Here is a 25722-nt window from a genome sequence, read left to right as displayed (position 1 = left end):
TTGATTGATGGTATGCCGTCCATTTTTTTCGAATGTATATGTGCCTGAGCTCAATGAATGTTGGGAAACACTGCACTAGCCCACTGTGCTGCCCTATTGACATTTCGTCTTCCCTCTTTGTTTAGCAAGAATAAATCCCTTTAAAAATAGAGATTTTTAATTAATATATTTTTAAACACATTTTCAGCCAAATTCGAGAGAAAGGGAAGAAAATAAATCGCTGGCGGGAAATTACAACAGTACCAAGCGGCGATTTTAAAACAGGCAAAGCGGAGGTCGCCTAGGTTCTCTGCCTGTAGTTGGGTCCTGTGCAGCAGCCCGTGCGAGGCCGTCCTGGAGACCCCGCACTGCCTGCACCTCAATCGTCTCGGGTGAGTTTGTTACAATGTAGCAATTTCTCTATTAATCGCAATAACTCCAACAAAGCTGCATTTATTCACGCACCGTGCCGGCCGACGCTTCGTGCACGGCGGGCGGCTTCGACTCGCCACACTGCCGCACGGCCCGCCAAAAGCGGGATGCTCCTATCTCCCAGCGAATTCCCAAGCATACCCCCCTCCATCCAAGAGTATTCCAACATTAACTCATATTTTTTCGCTCACTAGGAGACCTAGTTTAGCTCTGTGCGCATTTTGCCGTCTTCCACGTCGCAACTACGCGCTGCGTCTCGGCCCGAGTGTGGACGTGCAAGCCCGGGCGTTTAAACCGCCTCCGCTGGCGGTTTGTTTTGAATGTCAAAGGCTGTCGAGCTAGCGATATACGTCCGAATATTGTTGGTAGCCTAGCTTGGGCTAACAGGCTAACCAGCTAAGGCTAACCAAACAGAGCCCAGGAGATGCGACAAAATCCCAGCGTTACAGTTGGAGGTTGATAGTTTTATTGGCCACGCGGACATCTTGTGTTGGTTTTGGGGTTGTTACTCGTAAGCGGAACGTGCCCAAATAAGTGTTATACGCAGGCTGAGATGTTTGGGGAGGGGGGGGGGGGGGGTATACGAGTTAGCATGGATCTAGCAGCGTCTCTCATTCATATCCTGGGCAGTGGTGCCGCTAATTGGCTAATATCCGCTGCCTTTATGGAGAAGGCGAGTATGTTGGGTTCTCGGGGTACAGACTGGATGGTGTATTTTTGTCTATTTGTGTTTATTCTGGGGCGACGGCGAGAGACCGCAACCAAAACCTGCTCGGGATGCGTCGAAACCGCGCGTTTTCAGTTTGTTGTCTTTTTGCCTTACCCTATCAGATGCTTTGCCGTTAACTTGGGGGAAAAACTATGACCAAAAAAACAACAACAACCATAATAAGACGCTTTGCCTTTAAAACACACTGATGTGGCTCAAGTACTCATACTCTGTACTTGAGTAAAAGTACAGGTACGACTTGTGTAATAGAGGACGGGTAAAATAGAAATACTAATTCAACAAAGCTTTGCACACAAAATAGTTTCCGGCTTTTATTAATTTGCATAGTGCTCATTCCGAAAAGAAATAAATTTCATTGGGCACGCTATCAAAACATGTTCAAATAGCTTTGGTAACATTGTGAACTGACTAACAAATAATGATAAATTAGCTCATAATATCAACTGAAAAAAGATACAATGTGTATTTTTTCAGATTATAGGATTTTCAGGGCTTTTCCCCCCCGCTTTCTTCTAATGCCAGTAGCTGGTGGTTTTTAGGCTTGCCTACTGGATTCACCATTAATCATTCTTGGAGCCAACCACCTATAACAATTAATTTATATAAGGCCATGGATGGGGAATGTCTAGCTTCTCCGAATCTGTTACGTCATCGTCATGAATGCTTCATGTTTCTCCATGTCGTTGCTCTCCCTGTTTTTTGCACCTTATGACTCCAAGATTTCAATCACCATTGACTTTACTTCTATTTGTCTTTTCTATTACATGTTGTTGTCATCTGTGGAGGTTGAAAAAAGTAATGGCTCTATTTTGACAAAGGAGAAGTGCTGATATTTTTTTATTTGTACTACGTTACTTCCCTACGGGGAATGCAGCCCAATGGGGGGCACAAGCCAGTGCAAACTGTAGGCGGGTCCCAAGCCCGGATAAATGCAGAGGGGTTGTGTCAGAAAGGGCATCCGGCTTAAAACTTTGCCAAACAAATATGAGCGTTCATCCAAAGAATTCCATACCGGATCGGTCGTGGCCCGAGTTAACAGCGTCCGCCACCGGCGCCGTCGACCTGCAGGCCGCTGGTGGAAATTCAGCTACTGTGGGTCGAATTCGAAGAAGAAGTGGAAAGCGGGTTCTTCGGGAGAAAGAGAAGAGGAAAGCACAGAGCCTAGAACTGAATGTGTGGACTTTGAATGTTGGGACTATGACAGGGAAATCTCAGGAGTTGGTTTGACATGATGATTAGGAGAAATGTTGATATATTGTGTGTCTAGGAGACTAGGTGGAAAGGAAGTAAGGCTAGAAGTTTAGGGGCAGGGTTTAAATTATTTTACCATGGTGTAGATGGGAAGATAAATTGAGTCGGGGTTATTTTAAGAGTTGGCTAAGAATGTCTTGGAGGTGAAAATAGTATCAGATAGAGTGATGAGGCTGAAACCTGAAATTGAGGGTGTTATGTATAATGTGATTATTGGCTATGCCCCGCAGGTAGGATGTGACCGAGAGGTGAAAGAGAAATTCTGGAAGGAGCTAGACGAAGTCGTTCTGAGCATCCCAGACAGAAATAGAGTCATGATTGGTGCAGATTTTAATGGAGATGTTGGTGATGAAGTGATGGGTAAGTACGGCATCCAGGAAAGGAACTTGGAGGGACAGATGCTGGTAAACTTTGCAAAAAGGATGCAAATGGTTGTAGTGAACACATTTTTTTCCAGAAGAGGAAGGAACATAGGTTGACCTACAAGAACGGAGGTGGAAGCACGCAGGTGGATTACATCTTGTGAAGACAATGTAATCTGAAGGAGGTTATCGACTGTAAGGTAGTGGAAGGGGAGAGTGTGGCTAGACAGCATAGGATGGTGGTGTGTAAGATGACTGGTGGTGGGGAGGAAGATTAGGAAGACAAAGGCAGAGCAGAGAACCATGTAGTGGAAGCTGAGACAGGACGAGTGTTGTGCAGGTTTTCGGGAAGAGGTGAGACAGGCTCTCGGTGGACAGGAGGAGCTTCCAGAAGACTAGACCACTGCAGCCAAGGTGATCAGAGAGGCAGGGAGGAGAGTCCTTGGTGTATCTTCTGGCAGGAAAGGAGAGGAGACTTGGTGGTGGAACATCACAGTACAGGAAATCATACAAGGAAAAAGGTTAGCTTAGAAGAAGTGGGACACTGAGAGGACCAAGGAGAGGCGAAAGGAATACATTGAGATGCGACATAGGGCAAAGGTAGAGGTGGCAAAGGCCAAACAAGAGGCATATGATGACATGTATGCCAAATTGGACACTAAAGGGGGAATTTAGAAAGGCATTAAAGAGGATGAAAAATGGAAAGGCAGTTTGTCCTGATGACATTCCCGTGGAGGTACGGAAGCATCTAGGAGAGGTGGCTGTGGAGTTTTTGACCAGCTTGTTCAATAGAATTCTAGCGTGTGAGAAGATGCATGAGGAATGGAGGAGAAGTGTGCTGGTGCGCATTTTTATGAACAAGTGTGATGTGCAGAGCTGTGGGAACTATAGGGGAATAAAGTTGATGAGCCACACAATGAAGTTATGGGAAAGAGTAGTGGAGGCTAGACTCAGGACAGAAGTGAGTATTTGCGAGCAACGGTATGGTTTCATGCCTAGAAAGAGTACCACAGATGCATTATTTGCCTTGAGGATGTTGATGGAAAAGTACAGAGAAGGTCAGAAGGAGCTACATTGTGTCTTTGTAGATCTAGAGAACGCCTATGACAGAGTACCCAGAGAGGAACTGTGGTACTGCATGCATAAGTCTGGAGTGGCAGAGAAGTATGTTAGAATAATACAGGACATGTACGAGGGCAGCAGAACAGTGGTGAGGTGTGCTTTAGGTGTGACAAACCAATTTAAGGTGGAGGTGGGACTGCATCAGGGATCCACCCTGAGCCCCTTCCTGTTTGCACTGGTGATGGATAGCCTGACAGATGAGGTTAGACTGGAATCCCCGTGGACCATGATGTTTGCAGATGACATTGTGATCTGCAGTGAAAGCAGGGTGCAGCTGGAAGAACAGTTAGAAAGACTGAGGCACGCACTGGAAAGCAGAGGAATGAAGATTAGCCGAAATAATCAGAATCAGAATCAGCTTTATTTGCCAAGTATGTCCAAAACCACACAAGGAATTTGTCTCCGGTAGTTGGAGACGCTCGAGTACGACAACAGACAGTCAATTTACAGAACACTTTAGAGACAGAAAGACATTGACAAAAAAAAAAAAAAAAAAAAAAAAAGTCACTGAGCAGTAAAGGGTTGCTAGTTATCTGGTAATGACGGTACATTTTAAAAAAAAATAATAATTTTTTATTTTTTTTGACAATTGTGCAAAAAGATGCAGTCCTCTAGCACTTAGAGCAGTTCGAATGACTAATATTGCAGTAGTCCGGTGCAATGACCATTGTGCAAAGGGCGCCGAAACTTCAAGGAGTGTATGCGGTTTAAAGTGACGAGTAGTACGATAGTCTGGGACAATGTTGGTTGTGCAAATGTTGCAGATACTCTTCCATCAGTGTGCAAATGGAGCAGATGCTACTCTGGCATGAGTGGCCAGTATATGCAAATAGTGCAGCATGGTGCGACAACTACAGTGAGTGCACAAGTAATACATAATTGGCCCCACAGAAATGTGACAACAAACTCAAGCCAAAAAATTGCCAGCATGTCGTAATGAAATTGTAGGTTAGGTGTTTAAGAAGTTGATCGCAAGAGGGAAGAAGCTGTTGGAATGTCTGCTAGTTGTAGTTTGCATTGATCGGTAGCGCCTACCTGAGGGAAGGAGCTGGAAGAGCCGGTGACCGGTGTGCGGAGGGTCAGAGAGGATTTTGCACGCTCTTGTCTTAGTTCTGGCAGCGTGCAAGTCCTCAATGGTGGGTAGGGGGGTACCGACAATCCTTTCAGCAGTTTTGATTGTCCGTTGCAGTCGGAGTTTGTCCTTTTTTGTAGCAGCACCAAACCAGACTGTGATGGAAGAACACAGGACTGATTCGATGACCGCTGTGTAGAACTGTCTCAGCAGCTCCGGTGGCAGGCCGTGCTTTCTCAGAAGCCGCAGGATGTACATCCTCTGCTGGGCCTTTTTGAGGATGAAGTTGATGTTGGTCGCCCACTTCAGGTCCTGAGAGACTGTAATTCCCAGGAACTTGAAGGTTTCGACGGTTGACACAAGGCAGCTGGACAAGGTGAGGGGCAGCTGTGGCGAAGGATGCCTCCTGAAGTCCACGATCATCTCTACAGTCTTGAGCGTGTTCAGCTCCAGGTTGTGTCGGCCGCACCACAGCTCCAGCCGCTCTGCTTCCTGTCGATATGCAGACTCGTCACCGTCCTTGATGAGGCCGATGACAGTGGTGTCATCTGCAAACTTCAGGAGTTTGACAGTCGGGTGCACTGAGGTGCAGTCGTTCATGTGGAGAGAGAAGAGCAGCGGAGAGAGGACACAACCTTGGGGCGCCCCAGTGCTGATGCTGCGTGTGGATGAGGTGGCCACAGAATATATGTGCATGAATGAGAGAGGTGGTGCGGGAAGAGTGAGGCTCCAGGGAGAAGAGATAGCAAGGGTGGAGGACTTTAAATACTTGGGGTCAACCGTCCAGAGCAATGGTGAGTGTGGTCAGGAAGTGAAGAAATGGGTCCAAGCAGCTTGGAACGGGTGGAGGATGGTGTCAGGTGTGTTATGTGACAGAAGAGTCTCTGCTCGGATGAAGGGCAAAGTTTATAAAACAGTGGTGAGGCCAGCCATGATGTACAGACTACAGACAGTGGCACTGAAGAGACAACAGGAAGCAGAGTCGGAGGTGGCGGAAATGAAGATGTTGAGGTTCGCTCTCGGAGTGACCAGGTTGGATAAAATTAGAAATGAGCTCATCAGAGGGACAGCCAAGGTTCGATGTTTTGGAGACAAAGTTAGAGTTAGCAGACTTCGATGGTTTGGACACGTTCAGAGGAGAAATAGTGAGTACATTGGTATAAGGATGATGAGGATGGAGCTGCCAGCCAAGAGAGCTAGAGGAAGACCAAAGAGAAGGTTGATGGATGTCGTGAGGGCAGTTGGTGTTCGAGAGGAGGATGCAAGATCTAGGCTTACATGGAAAAGGATGACGCGCTGTGGCGACCCCTAAAGGGACAAGCCGAAAGGAAAAGTAGTAGTACTACATTACTTCCCACTATTGGATTATTATACTGTGCTTGCTTTATTTCTGTTAGAGCTAGCTAACTATGGTAAATGTATTTTTCCCAAAAATGGCAATGATATCATAATTGGCCAACGTTGCGTAAAATGCAGATACTCTGAATTGAAATCTATACATATTGATTTCATTTAAACTATTGTGACAAGTAGTAAACCCTACGGTGTAATGTGTTTATTTTGCTTGCCAAATAGTTTTGTGTCACACTAATCAAACTCATGAAATAGTGGTAGCGACACTGAAAAGGAAAACAATTCATGAGAATACAGCTGTAATAGGAGGGTGAAAAGTCATATTTTTATGGGAAATTATAATATAATGAGGACAAACATATAGTGGATATGCAGTATAAAGTCTTCACACCCCTATTCGAGTGCCAGATGTTTGTGATATAACAAATGACACCAAGATGAATCATTTCAAAGCTTTTTGCAACGTTAATGTGACCACTAACATGTACAACTCAATTGGAAGAGAGGAAGTAAAAATAAACAGGTGAGATAATAATAATGTGCATACCCCCTCTTCTTATAAGTTGGGATGTGGCTGTGTTCAGAACCAATCACATTTAAACTCCGGTTAAATGCATGTCAGGAAACATCTGACACCATTTAAAGTTCTGTGTTCGTAGGCTTTTATTGTCATTTTTGTAGTCCTATCCATGGTAGGCAGAGAGTACCCACAACATCAAGGGTATCTCATTGTTGAGTTATCAGTTCGGAGAAGGGTACAATAAAAGTTTCAAAATGTATTACGGAAAACCGTATAAACAGCCATCAAGTGGAGAAAAAAGAGTGACATTGCCAAGAAATGTATATCCCTCCAAAACTGATGAAAAGACTAATAGTAGAAAACTTCAGGAAGGCTGCTAAAAGGCCGACAGCAACATTGAGGGAGCTGCAGAAATTTCTGGCAAGTACTGGCTGTTTAGTATATGTGACAACAATATTTGTCAACTTTGTATGTCTGTGCTATGGGGTAGTATGACAAGACAGAAGCCTTATCCTACAAAGAAAAAGATCTAAGCCTGGATACGTTTAGCAAAAACACTTGAAATCTGCTAAAACACGTAGGAAAATGTGTTATAGGCTGATGAAACCAAGATAGAACATTTTGGCCACAATTCCAAAAGGTATGTTTGGCGCAAACAGCACTGCTCACCCCCAAAAGAACACCATATCTAAAGTGAAGCATGGTGGTCGCAGCGTTATGCTTTGGGGCTGTTTTTCCTCCGCTGGAACTGGGGCCTTGGTCAAGGTGGAGGGAATTTTGAACAATTCCATCTGTGGGGTGATCTGAAGAGTGCTGTGCACAGAAGATGCCCTCACAATGTGGCATATTTGCATTGTTTTTTGCAAACATAAGTGGGCAAGTGTTTGTGGAAGATGTGCCATACTATTAGATTCCTACCCAAAGAGACTGAGTGCTGTAATATATGAGGTTGTTTAAGGACTGGTGTGACTAAAGATTTATTCCAAATCCAAAGTACACACTTTTCACTTTGATGTAATCCCCTTGGAGTCTAACACACTTTCCCAGCCTTCTCTGAAACTCCTGGAAGGAATCTACCAAGATCCTCTGCAGCGCCAGCGTCATGGCCATCTTGATGTCGTCCACGTCTTCAAAACGGGTCCCCTTGATGACCCCCTTGAGCGAAAGTGGAAAAACAATCACATGGAGTCATGTTGGGTGAGTAGGGAAATTGCTCCAGCATAGCAATGTTCCTCTCGGCCAGGAACTGTCGCTTAAGGCATTATGAGCAGGCGCCTTGTCATGGTGCTGCTGCAATGAGTTGTCCTGCCACAACTCTTGCCTCTTCTCATGGACTGAACCAAGTACACACCACAGGTGGCACAGGATCACTTCGTACAAGTGTTGGTTGATCGTCTGGCCCACATTAAGGGGGAAGACGTGTTGTTTGTAGTTTGGTTTTGAAACATATCTTTTGTGATGCAAGTCCTGGAACCTTTCAGACAAACACTGTAAGACAAATTTGCTGCAACACAGTATTAGTTTTAGGGTGTGCGTGTTTATGCAACCAGGTAGATTTTGTTTTTAATTTTTCCCCTTAAAGGATTTGAAGAGTTGTACAGGTTATAGGTCCCATTAATGGTGAGAAAATGTTTTTAAATGATTATCTTAGTCTTGATATTTTTTTATATCACAAAAAAACCTGGCATTTGAACAGGGGTTTGTAGATGTTTTAAATCCACTGTATTCCCTCCTTTAAATTATGACTTCGTCATCAAACAATTTTAGAAAAACGGTCTTGTTCACATATCTGTAATTGTAATACATCATTTTTGTAATGTTGACACTTTATTCTTGTAACATTGCAAACTTAGTTTCGCAAAGCCTTTCGTGACTGTTTTCTCATAACATTGTCGAGTATTCCTAGAAATCTTTTCACTTTATTTTTTAATTATGACTTTATTCAGGTGGTGTGACAGTTTTTCTTTTTTATCACAACTTTGACTATTTTTTTCTTGTTACATGAATTAGGAAAGTATTGCTACTTCATTGTGGACTTTTTTTATTCCTTCTTAGTTTGGCCTTACTACTCATTTCACTATCGATCATTTTAATACTGTGTTGTTGTTTTGCTGAATTGGTCAAGTCCTGCAAATGCAAAACCTTGATTGATGAAATCTCAATATTCTTTTCATGTACGAGTTCTCTGGTACAGTACAATGTATTTCTTTGTGTGTTTCTGTGATGACTATAGCAGTTTCATGTCGTCTTAAACAGTTGTCATGGATGATGAAGACGGGAGGTGCCTTCTCGATGTGATTTGGTAAGTTGCCACAGAGAGTTTTCAACTTTTATCTTAGTGTTTCTCTTATTTATTTTTTTTACTTGTCGTCATGCATGGTTGTGAATCCTACTCTTGTTTTCATTTGCAGTGACCCAGAAGCTCTCAATGACTTTCTTCATGGATCTGAGACCCATGTGAGTATGACATAAAGCGCCTGGGGCTTTTTATCTGGCCTGATGTTGAAAAGGAGGAAGGTGCCTGTAGAAATTGGTAGAACTAATGCTGGATTTACACTGCAGGTCCAGTTTTGTGCTGCAGGTCAAATTTTAAGATGTTGGTGTGTACATGCATTTTCAAATCCGATATTGGTGGTATTTTATTTTATTATTATAATTTTTAAACTTTTTACATTTGACACCTGAAACACCTGAAATGACCTGAATGTACACACTCGCAAAAAATATACTTACCATTTCACACGTCAGCACAGGGCAGTGACAACATAGAAGTAAATAATATTACAGCTATACTGCAGATATTTTTTTATTATACATATTTTCTTTGTGTTGAAAACTTGAAATACATGAACAATGTGTGTTTAAGTTTCGGTTTGATACAGTGTGTGCGAGGTCATTTAAGGCTTAAACTATAAAACATTACTATTTTCTATACATTTTATACCTTCCAATTTGTTTGTGTTGACATACATTTACAATGTGTTCAAAATTTTTTAATAAGTTTTCAAATTGTGTGGGAGTGGAGTTTTTAGGCTTATACTATATAGAATTTTTTTTTATGTGGTGTTTCAATAGCTCGGATTTTCACCTATTGTGGGTGAGTCTGGAATGTAATCCCCACGATGAACTGATATCACTTGTACCGATCATACAAATATAAACATTAGATAGCTTTTAGATGGCCTGAACTGACCCTGATTGCTTTAAATGCTTGTGACCTCCACATTATGCACATTTTTCTATTTATTATTACTTACACCTCTAATGTACCATATTTACATCATATTTAATGGCCTATATAAGTCTAATATACCATATTTACATATTTAATTTCTATACATCTCTAATGATGTACGATTAACGTAGCCGTTAATCATAGAGCAGCTAATGACCCGTTTCCACTACACGGCACTTGTTAGTCTTAGCCCACAACTCGACTCGCCAAAAGTCTCTTTTACACAGAGATCCCACAAAAGTAGGTATGGTATTCTAGTTTTAATTTCTGTTGAACTTCTTCAGCGTTCTTTGGCCTGAAAAATTCAATACATCTCAATCAATCAATCAATTTCCAGATTACACGATAAATTTCAGTCCACATCTGTCGAACCTTTTCTGAATTCTCTGTTGTCCGGCACTCTTTAATTAGCATTTTGCCAGGGTTGTCTGAAAAGAAGGAATAAAGATGATGATGTATATTGCTTACAACTCTATACCTACTTCTGCACCCTCCATATATGGGACTGATGATCTCATCTCATGATATCTACAAATGTTCTTACTCTGTATGAAATCTGGGCCTTTTTAGTTGAACACGGAGATGTTATTGTATAAATGGTCACAGATGTATACACAGGTTAATTGTATCTTCACCCATCTAGTGGAAGAGCATTTATCTGTTCTGCCTGTCGCTATAAGTCATTGTCGTAGGTAGATGAACAAAGATACATTTGTGGTAAATATTTAATAATTTTTCAGACCGGAATTTTTGGAAACTGCTGCTCTAGTAGTCAGTCAGCTGTGGCTCCAAGTGTGCCGAGCCAATACTATATGGGTGACAACGGCTGATCGCTCATTGGTTGAGCAGATTTGTCATCGAATTGTACCTTTTCAGGATAGATGGCTAGAAATGTCAACAATAAACCTACCCACCAATGATAGCTTACCTAAATGCCATGCCTTAGGTCTGGACGCTGCAGGATTATACTCCGTTTTGCTGCGATGCTCAATTTTCATGCAGCCCCCAGTTTCTAATTGGATAAAATTCTCTCTCCTGACCAATAACCACATGCTGAGGCAAAAATACAGGCGAGTCTCATTTTTGCCATTTTGTGCTAGCTTGTCTCCTTCCTATGTTCAGTATGTAATAGATTTATAATTTCTGGGAAAACTATTTTGAAAACTACCAGTGAGTAGAGCAGAGTTGAGCAGTGGAAAACATCAATCGACACAAGGGTTAAACTATAAAGCTGCCTTTAAATAGGACTATATTAGCTCAGGCCTACTGCTACTAGTAGGTTATTGGTTGATGCACCTTACAGCCATATCCCTTTTTGCTTACTCTTTTCCCTCCCACTGTTTTGGCTTTGTTTGCTTTTTGAATGCACTGTTGATGGTTTCAGCCTGTCATTTCCCTTTTTACTCACAAAACTGAGAAACTAACGCTTCCCAAGTCTGCAAAACCTGTCTTTGTGCCTCTCTTTCCCTAATCTTTTGGCTGGTTCCTTACAATCTTGGTTCTCTTTTCTATGTTCTGTCCTCTTCCTCGCCTCCCCCTCCTCCCTACCACCTCCTTCTCTGGTCTTATTTTTCCCTGTCCTGGTGACTTTTGCCTGCTGGTTTTGGGGGGCCCTGGGGGTTCTGTCTGTCCTATCCTCGGTGGGCGTGTGTCTGTAGTTGGACACTGACGACCTTTTGGATGGTTCGGTTGATCCCACCAGCTCGTTCTTCTCTACCACCGGGGTGAGTAAAATCCCCCAATCGCCCTCCACCTTGTTTTCGATCTGTTTGTGTGGCATGCATGACCAATCCCTCCTCTGCCTATCCCCTCCACTAACAAACCTACAAGCTTTGATTTGCTTGTCTGTGGGTTTTTGCGTCTGTAGTTATGAGGTACATGTCCGAAGTTACACTTCTCCACTGTATACATTCACCTCAATTTATTGGTGGTGGGAAGAACTGGGAGTAACTCTCGAAATGAAATGCCAACAATCTTACTCAGGGCTCTACACTAACTTTTGCACTGGTGTAACCAACATTTTACAGTTGGTTGCACTAGCGCATGATTTGGTGGCACCCTTTTTTGATTAGACACAGCATGATCATGGCATATCATAGTTCCGTATGAAGTAAACATAGACAGTGACTTGAGATATATTTGCAAAATATTTTACTGTGAACAAAAAGTTTGTAACAAGCAGTGGCAGACAAAATGGGTCAATTCAAAAAAAAAAAAAAAAAAAAAAAAGACTACTTTTATTTGATCATTTGTTCGACTCCGAGGGGCCAGCTCTTATAGTGAGGGCTCCTAACCCTCTTCACCTGGGAATACCACTTATTTTTTAGCATTACCGCAACCCTATGATTGGCACATATTTAAAAATGATTTCATAAGAGTGCCAGCACCATATACTGTAAAAGTACCGTTTATGATTATTCACACTGTTTTGCAATGTATTTAATAGCAAAACAAACCAATGTACCTATTTAAAATCATAGTCCCAAGCAGACCATGGCTGAATCGTTTTTATTGAAATTGTTGCACTTTATTTTAATGATAATTTGTTTTCCTATACAATCCACTTTAAAGGAGTTTGGGCTTTTTAACTTTGGCCTTATGTCTATGCTGTAAACAGGGTTGAAAGTGTTACTTAATTTAGAAAGATTTGCTAGCTAACCTTTTCACATGACTGTATTTGTTATAACGAGTGAAATGAAAACGAGAGACAAATGAAGCCGCCAATCTTTGTAGTTAGCGTATAGCCCCCCAACACATGCACACACCTTCGTCATTTTGAGATGTGACCTCTGGTTTTAGTCATGTGACAAATTTAGCAGCATTGATAATTTTGTGTGTGAAAAGAAAAACGGTAGGTGAATTGCGCCGGGAGGAGTTTACCAGTTTACTGGACTTTACAAGGTAGGTGCGGGCTACCTAGCTTGCTCACCAGTAGTGCAGATGAGTTGAAGGCTCACACTTGTCATTTAAAATGAATAAGTAGCAGCCAGGGAAGCGTCAATATAGTTACGAGGTGGCCACTGGCCAGACAACGGCGTAATGGACTGTCTGTGACGTGCAAATGTGGGGGCGCTTTTACGCGACGATGTGGATAATAGTATGCGTCCTATTGCTTAATTATTCAGTTAATTATTTTGCAGCAGCCAGCCAATCACATTGCAGCGAGTCGGTCGCTTTTAACTCATTTAATTCATAACAACAATCGAGCGCTCGCTCTCTCTCTCTCTCTCTCTCTCTCTCTCACACATAATGTACAGGAGGAGAGATTGCAGTGAGAAATGGGAAACTTTCAACCATTAAAGCGTGCGCAAGTGCGAAGACGACATTTTTAATCGCATTAGCTGGAAAAAAAAGGTCGCATATGCAACCAATTTGGTCGCAGTCTTGTGCCATGTTACTATACAATTGTGCGCATATCAGTCCTATTTGGAAAAATATATAAGATGAATCACAATACATATCATATAAATTAAAAAAGGGAAAATTCTAGATTGAGCGCAGTCTCATATTTGTGGTTCCACCTGCTTTTAATGATAATGAGTAACACTACATGCAAATTATACAATGCGTATTGTGTTATCAATGCTGCACCTTGGTATTTTACATTATCAGTTATCTTCATTGTTAAATGGCAAATTTACGCACCTGAGGAACGACGGATGAGCAGTCAGACCTGTTTCAGTGTAATTATGTTTTATCGTCTACCATCATCTTAAAGCAGTACATTTTTTATCCAAGATTGTCAGGACTTGTCTTATTTAAACCAAGTAATGCCAATCAACTGTGTTCTTGATGGTGAATTGACTTTGCTCTTAAAAAAATGAATATAGTAGTAAATCAGCAGTAGCGCGAGGATAGTGAGATTCACATAACCTTAAGTTAAAATTTCCCACGCCTAAATTCAGCTATCCTCTTTTACTCCTCGCTTCAAGGGCCATGTTCCAGAGGTCCAGCCTACAGTCCAGCTCTCGGCCAATGAGGCGGCAGGCCTGCCCAGAGTCAGTGTTGACCTGGACTTCCTGGAGGATGATGACATCCTGGGTGCATCCCCCGACGGGGAAGGCGGGAGCAACGGCATCGGGACGAACCACGAGCCCTGTGACATCCTGCAGCAGAGCTTGGCCGAGGCTAACATCACTGAACAGAGTTTACAAGAAGCCAATGAAGAGCTGGACCTGGAATCCTTTGGGATCCCCGGCCTACCGCAGGTGGTTCAGACGCTGCCTGACACCAGCCTCTCGGCAGCCGGGGGGGCAGCCGTTGGTGTAGGCATCAACGTCGGGGGGGCGGCGGCGGCGATCTTTCCTGGGTCAGCCCGAACTGCCAACGCTACCCCTCCGAATGCTACTGCTGAAATGCTGGGCTCCGTGCTAGCTCAGCAAGGCCTTCAGCTCCAACCACAGGTCATGAATAAGGCCATCAGCGTTCAGCCTTTTATGCAGCCCGTGGGCCTCGGGAATGTGACGCTTCAACCGATTTCAAGTCTTCAAACTCTCCCTAATGGGAGCCAGTCTGGACATTTAGGGATTGGACAGATTCAGGTTGTGGGTCAACCCACAGTCATGACTATCAATCAGTCTGGGCAGCCCATCCTGACAAAAGCCATGGGTGGCTACCAGCTGCATCAGTCTGGGACAGAGGTTTCAGGGGCAACTACTCAAACAGGGGTTGGGGCGCCAGGAGGTGGACTTGTCATCCAAAGCAACAAAACCACTTTGGGATCCCCAGCTTTAAACGGACCGGCCACGGTTGTTAGCAGTACAAGCAGCACCAGTGGCGGCACCATGACTGCTCCTGCTGGACTTTTGGGCTTTGGAAGCACACCTCTGAGTTCGGGAATGGCACCCCAGTCTCAAACTCAAGGCCAAATCATGCACAATGTGATTATCCAGCGTACACCAACACCCATTCAGCCTAAACCTCCTCAGGGGGGAGCCCTCCAAACAAAACTCTTCAAGCCGCAGCAGCAGCAACAACAACAGCAGCCGGCGCCCCAAAATCTGCAGAACGATGCCACCAAGGCTCTTGGGCTTCAACAAATTCCTGTTTCTGCAGCTCAGAATGTAACTTTCCTTACTGGAAAACCCGGCTCGAACGTTGTACTCAGCACTCAAGCCACGACGCAAGGCTCGCAGTTCCAGCAAACGCTTTTCAAGCAACAAGCAGCGCAGGCGCCAGGCAAGCCTCTCAGTGTGCATTTGTTAAACCAATCGGGCAGTATTGTTATTCCCTCTCAGACAGTTCTGCAAGGTCAGAACCACCAGTTCCTCCTTCCACAGTTGCAAGCAGGTGGGCAGATCTTGACCCAACATCCCGGGAGTCACATCATAACCAGCCAGGGCCATGGTGGGCAGCTCATTGCCAACCAGATTTTAACGGCAAACCAGAACATCAACTTGGGTCAAGTGTTGGCTTCCCAGGGACATCCTGGTGCTGCCCACATCCTATCCGGACCCATTCAGCTCCAGCCTGGCCAGATGGGAACGCCCACCCTGTTTCAGATGCCGGTCTCGTTGGCTCAGACGCAGAGCCAGCCGCAGACCCACACCGTCTCAGGACATGGCCCGACGGTCATCCAGGGAATGCCGATCCAGAACTCCCTGACCATGCTGGGTCAAGTGGAGGCCTTAAGCCCTGCGGTCAGCCTTCAGACAGCCCTGCAAGCCCAGACAGTGGGAGTCCCCAGCAGCAGCAGCAACAGCAGCAGCAGCAGCAGCAGCAGTAGTAGTGGTAGTGGCAGTGGCAGTGGTAGTAGTAGCAGCAGCAGCAGCATCGGCGCAGCCACAATGGCCCAAAGGCAACCCGGAGAATGTGTCACTGTGTTGGGGACCTGCACTGACCAGGCCGCCCAGCAGGCCTCCATTCTTGCCATGCAGCAAGCTCCCTCTGCGGTCACCACCGTATCGTCCTCCGCTCCGTCCATGTCCACATCTTCGCCAGTGACCGCGGTCGGACTGGTCCCTCACCAGGCTCATCACAGCCCAGGGAGGCTTTTGTTCACCAACCAGGGCTCGAGCATGATCCTGAGCCAGGAGTCTCTGCAGATGTTCCTGCAGCAGGTCAGTTTAATCCTTTTTGCACGCTTAGTCTTAAAACGTTCATTAACATTGGCACAAAGTGGTACAATGTGGGCTGTGTTGGGAATCACTCCCAATCCACTATACAGTATCGTGCTCTACAGTTGAAACCAAATGTTTACATACACTATATAAAAATACACACTTTTGTTTCCTCACTGTCTGACATTAAAGTAGATTAAACTTTTCCTGTTTTTGGTCAATTTGGATTACCAACATTATTTCTCTTTGTTAAATGCCAGAATAATGCGAGAGTTTTTTCCCTAAAGAAATGTTTTCATTACATTCTTCAAAGTCAGATGTTTACATACATTTAATTAGTATTTCGTAACATTGCCTTTAAACTTTATTACTTGGGTCAAATGTTTTGGATATCCTTCCAAAAGCTTCTCACAGTAGTTGGAAGAAATTTTGGCCCATTGGTCCTGACAGAAGTGGTGAAACTGAGTCAAGTTTGTTGGCCACCTTGCTCGCCCATGCCTTTTCAGGTCTGCCCATGAATTTTTAGTTGAATCAGGGCTTTGCGATGGCCACTACAAAACATTGAATTTGTTATCCTTAAAGGTCCCCTTCTATCCCTCTTCTATTATTTAAATTTGATGATCTTTGATGTACTTTCTGGTTTGCATGATAATTTTGGTTGGAAATGCCAAAAATCTCTTCAAGCTATTCAAGTCGGTCAATTCAATCTGGCATTTGAAACGGTCGGATTTCTCATTATTATGTGACCTGTAATTGAGCTTCGCTCAGATTTGAATGCTCATCTTCCCAAAGTTAAATATGGAAAACAGCTTGGGTCTGCAAGGCTGGAAATACTTATTTCTTCATTTGAGGAGCAACTTTCTAATTTTGAGGAGCAATTTTTTTGCTGGTTAATCATACAGGGCCCCGAAGCAAGGGTTTTATTAAAAAATCAAAACATGACAATATAATGGGGGAGTTGAAAGTAGCACTGCAACTATCGTATATTTGAGAATTTGAGTATTCTACTGAAAATGCTCACGAATAATCAAGTATTTGGATAAACTATCTTTTTTATTGGTTAAAGAGCAATTATGAATACAAAAGAGAAAATAAGACCTTTCACTTGATAACAAACAACCAACTAGTTTCCTTTTGTGTATGGTTTTTATTTCTTCAATTTACACTGAATAAAAGATAAGGCATTAATTTTACAAAAAAAAAAAAACAGCCTTTGCATCTTAACACGGCAAAATTTGGAGTGTTAAAGTTTTCAGGGTTACATTTTTGGGAGTAAATTTTAACTCCCAAAGAGTAATTTTCACATTTAACAACTTTGGGGATTTAAATGGTGTCCACTGTTTAGATTAACTCTTCAGAGATGTAATTAAGCTCCACCTTTGCAGCTACACTTATTCAGTGTAGACAGGGCGGTGATAAATCGAGTACCCTTAATTTCTCGTGTATAATGCGCAGCCATGTATAATACGTACCCCCAAAGTTGACCTCAAAATTCTGGAAAACCCTTCTACTTATGTATAATGCATTTTTACAATGCATGATTTTGCTTCTACCCATATGATCAAAGCATAAAGTATTATCTGTGTTAGTTTTTTTTCAAAGAATTATTCTGAAGTTAAGGACTTGGTTTGAACACTTCATCCTTTTTTTTAATTTACTTGCTCTTATTTAGAAATTTACAGCCCTACTTTTATTTAGTAAATTAGAAAACACACAGTTGTCTTCATATGTTTGATTTCCCAGGCAGAATTTGTAAGATGGGTACAATTCTTTAAAGAAAACAAGAAGGGTCAGGCGAAACCGATTCAATTTTATTTTAATGGGATTCAAATTAAACGGTCAAAACATTTCAGAAAAACATAATCATTAAACAAAACATAACCATAAAGAAATTAATTATGGTTGTTCAGTCATATTTAAAATACATAAATAAAATATTTCACAAATTCTGCCAGGGTATGTAAACTTATGAGCACAACTGTACATATATGCAGTCATACGTACCCCTGTCATATTGGAATGAAAGTGCAGGCTACACATTTTTTATAGCCACTAGGTGGCGGTGGCATTTTGGAATAAAAGTGTACAGCTTCTTCATAAACACTAGATGGCGGCATACATTTATAAAATGTGCAAGGTTTTTTTCTTTCCATTTGCCCCTATACCCATGTATAATGCGCACCATTGACTTTTGACCATTTTTGGGGGGTGGGGGTGCGCATTATACACGAGAAATTATGGTACTCGACGAAATACTGAAATATCATCTTCACAAGGTCTTTTACTTTTTTTCTTGGGTGATGTACACATTTCGGACCAAAGGACGTTTATCTCTGGGACACAGCACCGTCTCCGTCCTGAGCGGTATGATGGGTCGACGTTTGCATGGTGCTTATACTCTGGTCTAATTCAGGGATGGGCAAACTTTTTGGCTCAAGGGCCACATTGGCATTTAAAATTTGACAGGCGGGCCAAGCCAGGACCAGATGCTTGCATATTTATAAAAAAAAAAAAAAAAAAAAAAAAAAAACTCACCTTTTTTGCCAGTGCATCAAAGTCTGGTGTTAGTTTTGTTGTGGCAATTCTCAGAACACATCTGAGGTGTTCATCACTCAGCAGGGATCTGTAGGATGTTTTGTTGGTGTCCATCACACTAAAAGTCAGTTCACACACGTAGAGCCAGACATCACCAGCCTCCTCTATGCCATCTTCCGGATTTTTGGAAACTTAATGAAGCATAAATCTCATCCAGTTTGAGAGGTGAACTTCTCTTTTAAGAGAGTATCACATTGGAGATCAATCAGTTCCATCTGCACCTCCCGTGGCGCTGTTTCAGGGTCTTGTGTGAGGGGACATGACACCAGCTGAAGTGACTTGTCAATTTTTCCAAAATCAGTGAACCAATGGCAGAATTCTCCATGCAGGTCATTGAGTGATTTCCTGTATTTTTCAGGTCGAGGAGCCTATTTCAGCATAGCCAGTGTGGAGAAATGAACATATGACTTGTTTGGCATTTGCTTTGAGAATACAGCTAGCTTGGTTTTGAAGGCTCTGTTGTTTGTACAAATTTCATGCACAAACTGGTCTTTCCCTTGTAGCTTCTCGTTCAGCTCATTCATATGTGTCAGTATGTCCACAGCAAAAGGTAAATCACAAAGCGAATCTGTGTCACTCAGCTCAGGAAAATCGTCAGTTTTCTCCAGTAACGCCAAAAAAAAAAGATCCTGTTTGAGCTCCCACACTCGATGGCACACTTTCCCCGAACTTAACCAGCGGACATTTGCGTGGTAAAGCAAGTCCTGGTGATCAGCATCAGTTTCTTCGAGAAACTTAATAAACTGACAATGCCGAAATGCCCTCGCACGAGTAAAGTTAATCACTTTTATAACTGACTTTACTACATGCTCAAGCTGCAGTCCAAATTTACACAGTGCTTCCTGGTGGATTATGCAGTGTAGGAAAATTACCTCCTGCTCAGGGCTGGCCTCTTTTTAGCAGCCCAAAGGTTTTTCCAGTCAGATTTGGCAATGTATCTATCCATTCTCAACACCACTTATACGGTTCAGGGTCGTGGGGCGCTGGAGGCTATCCCAGCTGACTTTGGGTGAAAGACGGACTAAACCCTGAACGGGTCGCCAGTCAGTCGCAGGGCACATATAGACACGGACAACCATTAGCACTCAAACCGTCACTGAGTGGGAACTGAACCCATGCTGCCCGCACCAAAGTTCGGTGAGTGCACCACGACACCATCCTTGACTGATTTGGCAATCCATCTGTGGTAATGTTGGCATGTGTACTCCAAGGTAGCTTGTACCTCTTGATGACACAGACACGCTGTCATACAAATCCTCTCCTCGCGTTTTTCCCTTCAGGGGTTTCATGGCCAAAAACTCCTCCGTTATCTCGAAATTGCCCTTAATCCCTCTGATAAAAACTAAAAGCTGAGCGGTATCCTTTATGTCATTACTTTCGTCCAGTACAAAGATATACAATATAAATTGCACTGCTTTTTTTTATTTTTTATTTAGCTTCTTAGCTAAGTCAACATTAATTAGCTCAACACGGCGAGTCACTGTCCTGTGTGATATGCAGATCTCAAATTTGTTCTTGCTCTCAGGAGAGCAAGATACTTGCTGTCTCTACCATGCATTCTTTCAGAAACTCTCTTTGGGAAAGAAGCTTGATGGTCTTTGCTAGTTTGAATGCAATCAAAAAAACTAGCCTTGGTGACTGAATCCTGGATGGCAGTTTGTCAGATAAAGGTGTTTCGCTGAGCCTGCAAGCTTGATTTTAACCGCTGAGCCGTAGCAATCAGTTCCTGCGTTGATTGGCTGTTAGCATAATCAGCATGCTTGGTAGAAAAGTGACGGCTGATTTTATAGTTCTCTAAAACCACAATGGTTTCTCAACAAATTAGACATAAAGCCTTTGACTGGACTTCAGTGAAAAAGTATTTAGTAGTCCATTCTATATTAAACATCGGCACTCACTGTCGACTTTTCTTTTCTTTGGCCCATCATGGTTGAAGAAAGGTTCAGAGCAGTAGCAGAGTAAAAACAAAACAGCCAAAGTCAAGTCAATGTACCAACTGCGCTACCTGGTGGAACCACTGGGCGTTACAGGACAACCTGGTGGAACCACTGGGTGTTACAGGACAAGGTCAAATGAATGTAGTCATGATTTGGGCGATTCTGTACCAATCTTTGGTGGGCCGGATTGAAATGATCAACGGGCCTTATGTGGCCCGCGGGCTGTAGTTTGCCCACCCCTGGTCTAATTGTATGACCAGATGAGCATGTCATCGTCAGGCATCTGAAAGTCCACAAGTATCGTCTTGATATCTTGGCTGATTTCTTTTGACTTTCCTATGATGCTACACAAATAAGCAGTGTTTCACGTGTGCCGAGTTCAAATACATCCACAGGTGTGTCTTTAATTAATTTTGTCAATACACCTATCAGAAGCTTACAAAGAAATATCATCTGTGTTTTCCTAAATTGTTTAAAGGCAAAGTAATCTTACTGTATGTAAACTTCTGACTTTGAACAAAGTAATGGAGAAATTGCCTGAACAGTCCTTTATACTGGCATATTGCAAATACAAATAATTTTGGTAATCCTAATTGACCTAAACAACAAAGTTTAGGCTGATTTCATGTATTGCAGTGGGGGAGGGGGATGTTGCTTTTTATGTAGTCTATGTAAACATCTGGTTTCAACTGTTTGCCGTTTTGTTGTGAGCACAGGTAATCCCCTATATAGTGCCCTCAATCATTTTGAAAAGTAGCGAAGAGCCAATGGTCACTCAAAAAGGAATTTGTCCAATGATGCATTTCGCCAATACAGAACAATTATTTTCCTCTTTCGGAGCAATTGTTTTTTTGTTTTGTTTTTCGACACGAGACAAATTCATGATTTGAATTTGAAATGTAATAAGCAGCATGTCACAACGCTGGTCGACAAATGTTTCTCGTGAAATGTGTTAATTTTTTAAAAATTCACTTGGCTTAAAACAATGTAATGTTGTTCTAATTTATTTCTTTGTTCAATATTACAGAAGTTAAACCAGCTGATGTTGAGCTGGTACATTTTGATTATGTGACAGCAATGCCATAATTAACAGCGTCCCTGAGTAGTATTTTTTTTTTTTTTTTTTTTTTTTTTTTTTTTTTTTTTTAAAAGTTCTTCCATTTGACTAATGAGGGAACTATATAGTATTTTATATAAAAATCCCTTTGGGAGCAGTGAATGAGTTAATGATTCCAAACACAGCCGTGGTCTGATCTTTCTAGTTCACCATTCTGCTTCTCATCCAACCTCCTGTCATTCCTTCTCTCCTAACTCGCCCCGTGAACGGTTAACTATTAGCCGGAGGACAGAGAAGGCAATTCAACCCCCCCAGTTGGGGTCCCGGCGTCCGTAATCGTCAGCAGCGCCTGCGTCACAGCTCCGGCCCTCACTGTCCATGACAGCCAATTAAGTGACTCGTTGGTGGGGGAAGTGGTAAAGCAGGTAGAGATACCCTCTACGTCAAGCCACATAGACTTGCTGCTGCCGCCACTTCCACTTAGTTTTCTTCCCCTTAGCTACCGTGCTATTTGTAGTACTTGCTTCCATGTTTCCATGTTGCTGTACAGTAGTGCGCAAATAACTAACACGCTTGCAGCTTGCTTGTGTTACTAAAACTGCTTTGCTGTGAAACCATGAGCCTTTGTTATTATTAATCTCTTAAAATGTTCTGTGTGATTGGCAATCAAATGGCGTTCTTTGAAGTTAAGTCAAATAGGATGCTTGTTATATATAGTGAACCCCCACATATTTGTGGTTCACTATTCACAAATTCACCTATTTGCGTTTTTTTGTGCGCTCAACACTCCAAGTTGCCAGATGATGGTGCCAAAGCCGTAGCTAATGGGAAAGCAATAATTGGTGTCAAGGAAATATGTTGAAGTAATACATCTTGACTGAGCCACTAACATCGCATGTTGCGGTGGATCCAAGTTTAGACTGGGTTGTTAGTGGAATTTACGAAGATTTTGTGCTGCATGTTCATGTACATGTGCACTAGAAGTGCATTTTTTTCTAGTCATATTGTCATTTATGTAACATGAGTTTGAAATTATATTTTTGTTTTGGGAGTATAGTTGGTGGTATATTTATGGCTTAAATGATTAATATAAGAAATTATAAACATTTTTAAGGGGTGGGCATCAATTTCTCCCAGTTTTTCACCATTTGCAGCAGGGCGTGGTGCCCATCCCCCACGGGGTTTACTGTATCATACACAATAACATTATAAAATTGTCAAGTGCCTTGTGTTTTTTAATTCTTTAGAAACTAATTCAATGTAACCAACTCACTTGCTGTTACTGTCAATGACTAATCCATCAATCAATGGGACCTGATTATGTTGCACTGAAACAAGACAAGTGTTCCTCACAACTCCCGAGTCCGATAACGAAGGAACCCAAAACATCCCTAAAGTTGATGTGATCCCAGATCACTCCACAATTGCAATAGCGCAGCTCATCATCATGTCTCTTATTTTTTCTCTCTTTTAAAATATGTTTTTGGTGTGTGGGGGGGAGGGCATATTTCCCCATTGAGACACAATCTATGGGCATTCCAGGTTTGACATTAGCATAGATCATTTTACACTTTAGACTATGTGAGTCCTGTGATACACATGTCATGGAAACAATGAGTCCCAACTCTGGAACAATGAGACTGCATCTTATAATCACGAAAATAGATGCAGTAATCCTCCGCTCCTAAATAAATCCTATTTAAATGAATATGATGAAGAATTTAACTCTTTCCTAATTTCAAACAAATCTCCAAAACTTAAAAATATTCACAAAATTCAGGATATCTTTGAAAAACTTTCTCAATCCTCAAATTACCACGTTTAGTACTGTATCCTACATTTTTACATTTTACATTCTCAAATTAATTGATATAGTTGAAAAAGATTTACCTGTATTTAAAAAAAAAAAAAAAAAAAGTATATTCTCCCACACACTTTTTCTTTGTTGTTTTTGCCCATCAAAATGTCAATCTCATCAGGACAACTAGGGAAAAATTTTTTGGGGGAAACTAGGGAGACTTTGGGAAACATTTTTTGTATTCCAGAAAAAAATCTATGCAGACAATTGGCATATTGACCTCCTCTTTCCACATTTCTCAACAGCTTCAAAAAATTCAAAATTTGTAATGTTCAGCTTATTCAGGACATATACAGAGCTGTTTATAACCTTTATGAAATTCCCACATTTTCAGGAAAATTGCCAAATTATGAAGGATTTTACATATTTACCACCTTCCACATTTCTTGACCAATTCAAACTTCAAGCTATTCAACTCGTTCTGGACATATACTGAGCTATTCAAAATGTACACATTTTTATGATAAAATTTTAAAAAATCAAGAGAGATTTTAAATATTGACCACCCTCCTTCCACATTTCTTGACTGATTCAAACCAGTCCAACTTAGTCTCACATTCTGCATTTCAATATTTCCATCAATTCTACTGTATTTCCGTTCAATATCAGCTTTTAGCTTCCACAGAAGTTGCCCTTTCTAGTTAGTGTGATCCAAATGACTTTATATCCTCCACCTCTACAGGTACCCCCCAGTGGACACCAGCAGCCTTTGAAGATTCAGGGTATGACCCCCTCGCCGGCCTTGACCAGTACCACAGCAGCGCCCCCTGTTGCCGACAGCCCCCAGCCCTCGCAGTCACCACTGACTCTGAGCCAGCACATCCAGTCGCCGCACCACCAGCAATCACGTCCTCCCTCGCAGCCCCAGCCACCATCGCAAACGCCCTCCCGCTCCTGCACGCCCTCATCTCATCCACCGCCCCTCTTCATCGTCACTGAGTCCCCCTCGCAGACCCAAGTGGCCCAGCCGCAGCCGACTCAAATCCAAGTACAGCTCTTGCCTCAGCCTCGGCCCGCCTCCCAGCCATCGCCCTACCAACAGCAGGAACAGCCTCCTATGTCACAGTCGCCCAAACCCCTGACTGCGCACCCGTTCGCCACCCTTCCCACTGCTTCACCGGCCCCCGCCATGTTAAAAGCCCAGGTTCCCGTCCACAGCCTGACAGCGGATCAGCAGCAGCACCTGGCATTGTTGGGTTCGCAAATCCAGACGCTGTCAGCCATCAGTCAGCCCTCGTTGCAGCAGAAGCAGCTGCTGGAGAAGCTCCACCAGGTATATACTGACCGTCAAGGTTCTTACCTCCATGAAGCACAAATGAAAGTAGTTCCCTGCACACAATTGATTTTTATGTTCTTCAAGTCGCCATTGTTTTGACAATTTTGATGAGCATGCAGACAACAATGGCGACAAATTGCATTATTATGCAACAAAATTCTTTGTATTTATTACTAACCTCCTCACTTTTTTGTCCTTGTCACTTACAACATCAAAATATTCAGCCCATTCAGGGCATATAACAAAGTATTTTTTGATATTCCCTAAATTATTTTCCATACTACTCCCAAAACTGAACAATTTCTATGAAACAAAATAAATGTAAATGAATGAAATTTCTAATTTAATTTATTTTTCCATAGTTCTCCATATTCAATTCAAACCATTCAGCTCATTCATGACCCGTTGCAAGGTATTTATTTGTTTATTTGGACAGGATAATGTACCTGAATTAAACACATGAAGCAAAGTTACATGATTAAAGTGTAAAAGTCCCTGATTTAGACAGGGCAAATTTCCATCCGTAGTCCCTGAAACATAAAAAACATGAATTGTTGGCCGTAGCTCATTAAATACAAAAGTGACTATAAACAAGCACTATAATTTCTACTGTGTAATGCAAATTTTTTTTCCCAAAAGAATCTTAAAAAGTCAATTGTGCGTATTATAATTGGGCACAGTAAAGGAAAACCCCTTCACAGTGAAATGAGGTGTATGAGTGAATATGTTTTAGAAAAGCCACCAATTAGTTTTAAATCTCGTGATTCATAAGTTTACATCATATTTAGGTTAACATTTCAAATGATAACATTTTTCTACTCCTATAATGTGTGCAAGTATTGAGACTGTGCTAGTTTTGACACTGCCGCTTTACAAAGGTTTTT

At 42.3% G+C, this 25722-nt stretch overlaps 1 protein-coding gene across 6 annotated transcripts in view; it reads left to right on the top strand.

The window, feature by feature from the left end:
• The first annotated feature begins 298 nt into the window (after positions 1–298).
• The window catches only part of bicra (BRD4 interacting chromatin remodeling complex associated protein), a 50320-nt gene continuing 24896 nt past the window's right edge, over positions 299–25722 (top strand). For 2 of the 6 annotated variants that reach the window (XR_009768882.1, XM_061681265.1), the window contains exons 1-5: positions 5549–8018; positions 9078–9123; positions 9233–9278; positions 13989–16115; positions 24245–24835. Coding sequence is in view for 5 of the 6 variants with exons in the window: in XM_061681265.1 (XP_061537249.1) it covers positions 8012–8018; positions 9078–9123; positions 9233–9278; positions 13989–16115; positions 24245–24835 (2817 nt within the window). In the remaining variant the exon portion in view is untranslated. Of the gene's footprint in view, positions 372–5548; positions 8019–8049; positions 8996–9054; positions 9124–9232; positions 9279–13988; positions 16116–24244; positions 24836–25722 lie in introns of those variants that run through there. The other 4 variants (XM_061681267.1, XM_061681266.1, XM_061681269.1 and 1 more) reach the window with 4 other exon arrangements.

This window comes from Phycodurus eques, chromosome 7 (genome assembly GCF_024500275.1).
Source record: "Phycodurus eques isolate BA_2022a chromosome 7, UOR_Pequ_1.1, whole genome shotgun sequence".
Classification (NCBI taxonomy): Eukaryota; Metazoa; Chordata; class Actinopteri; order Syngnathiformes; family Syngnathidae; genus Phycodurus; species Phycodurus eques.
The sequence above is the reverse complement of the archived record's forward strand: the minus strand, read 5'-3'. Positions and strand labels throughout refer to the sequence as shown.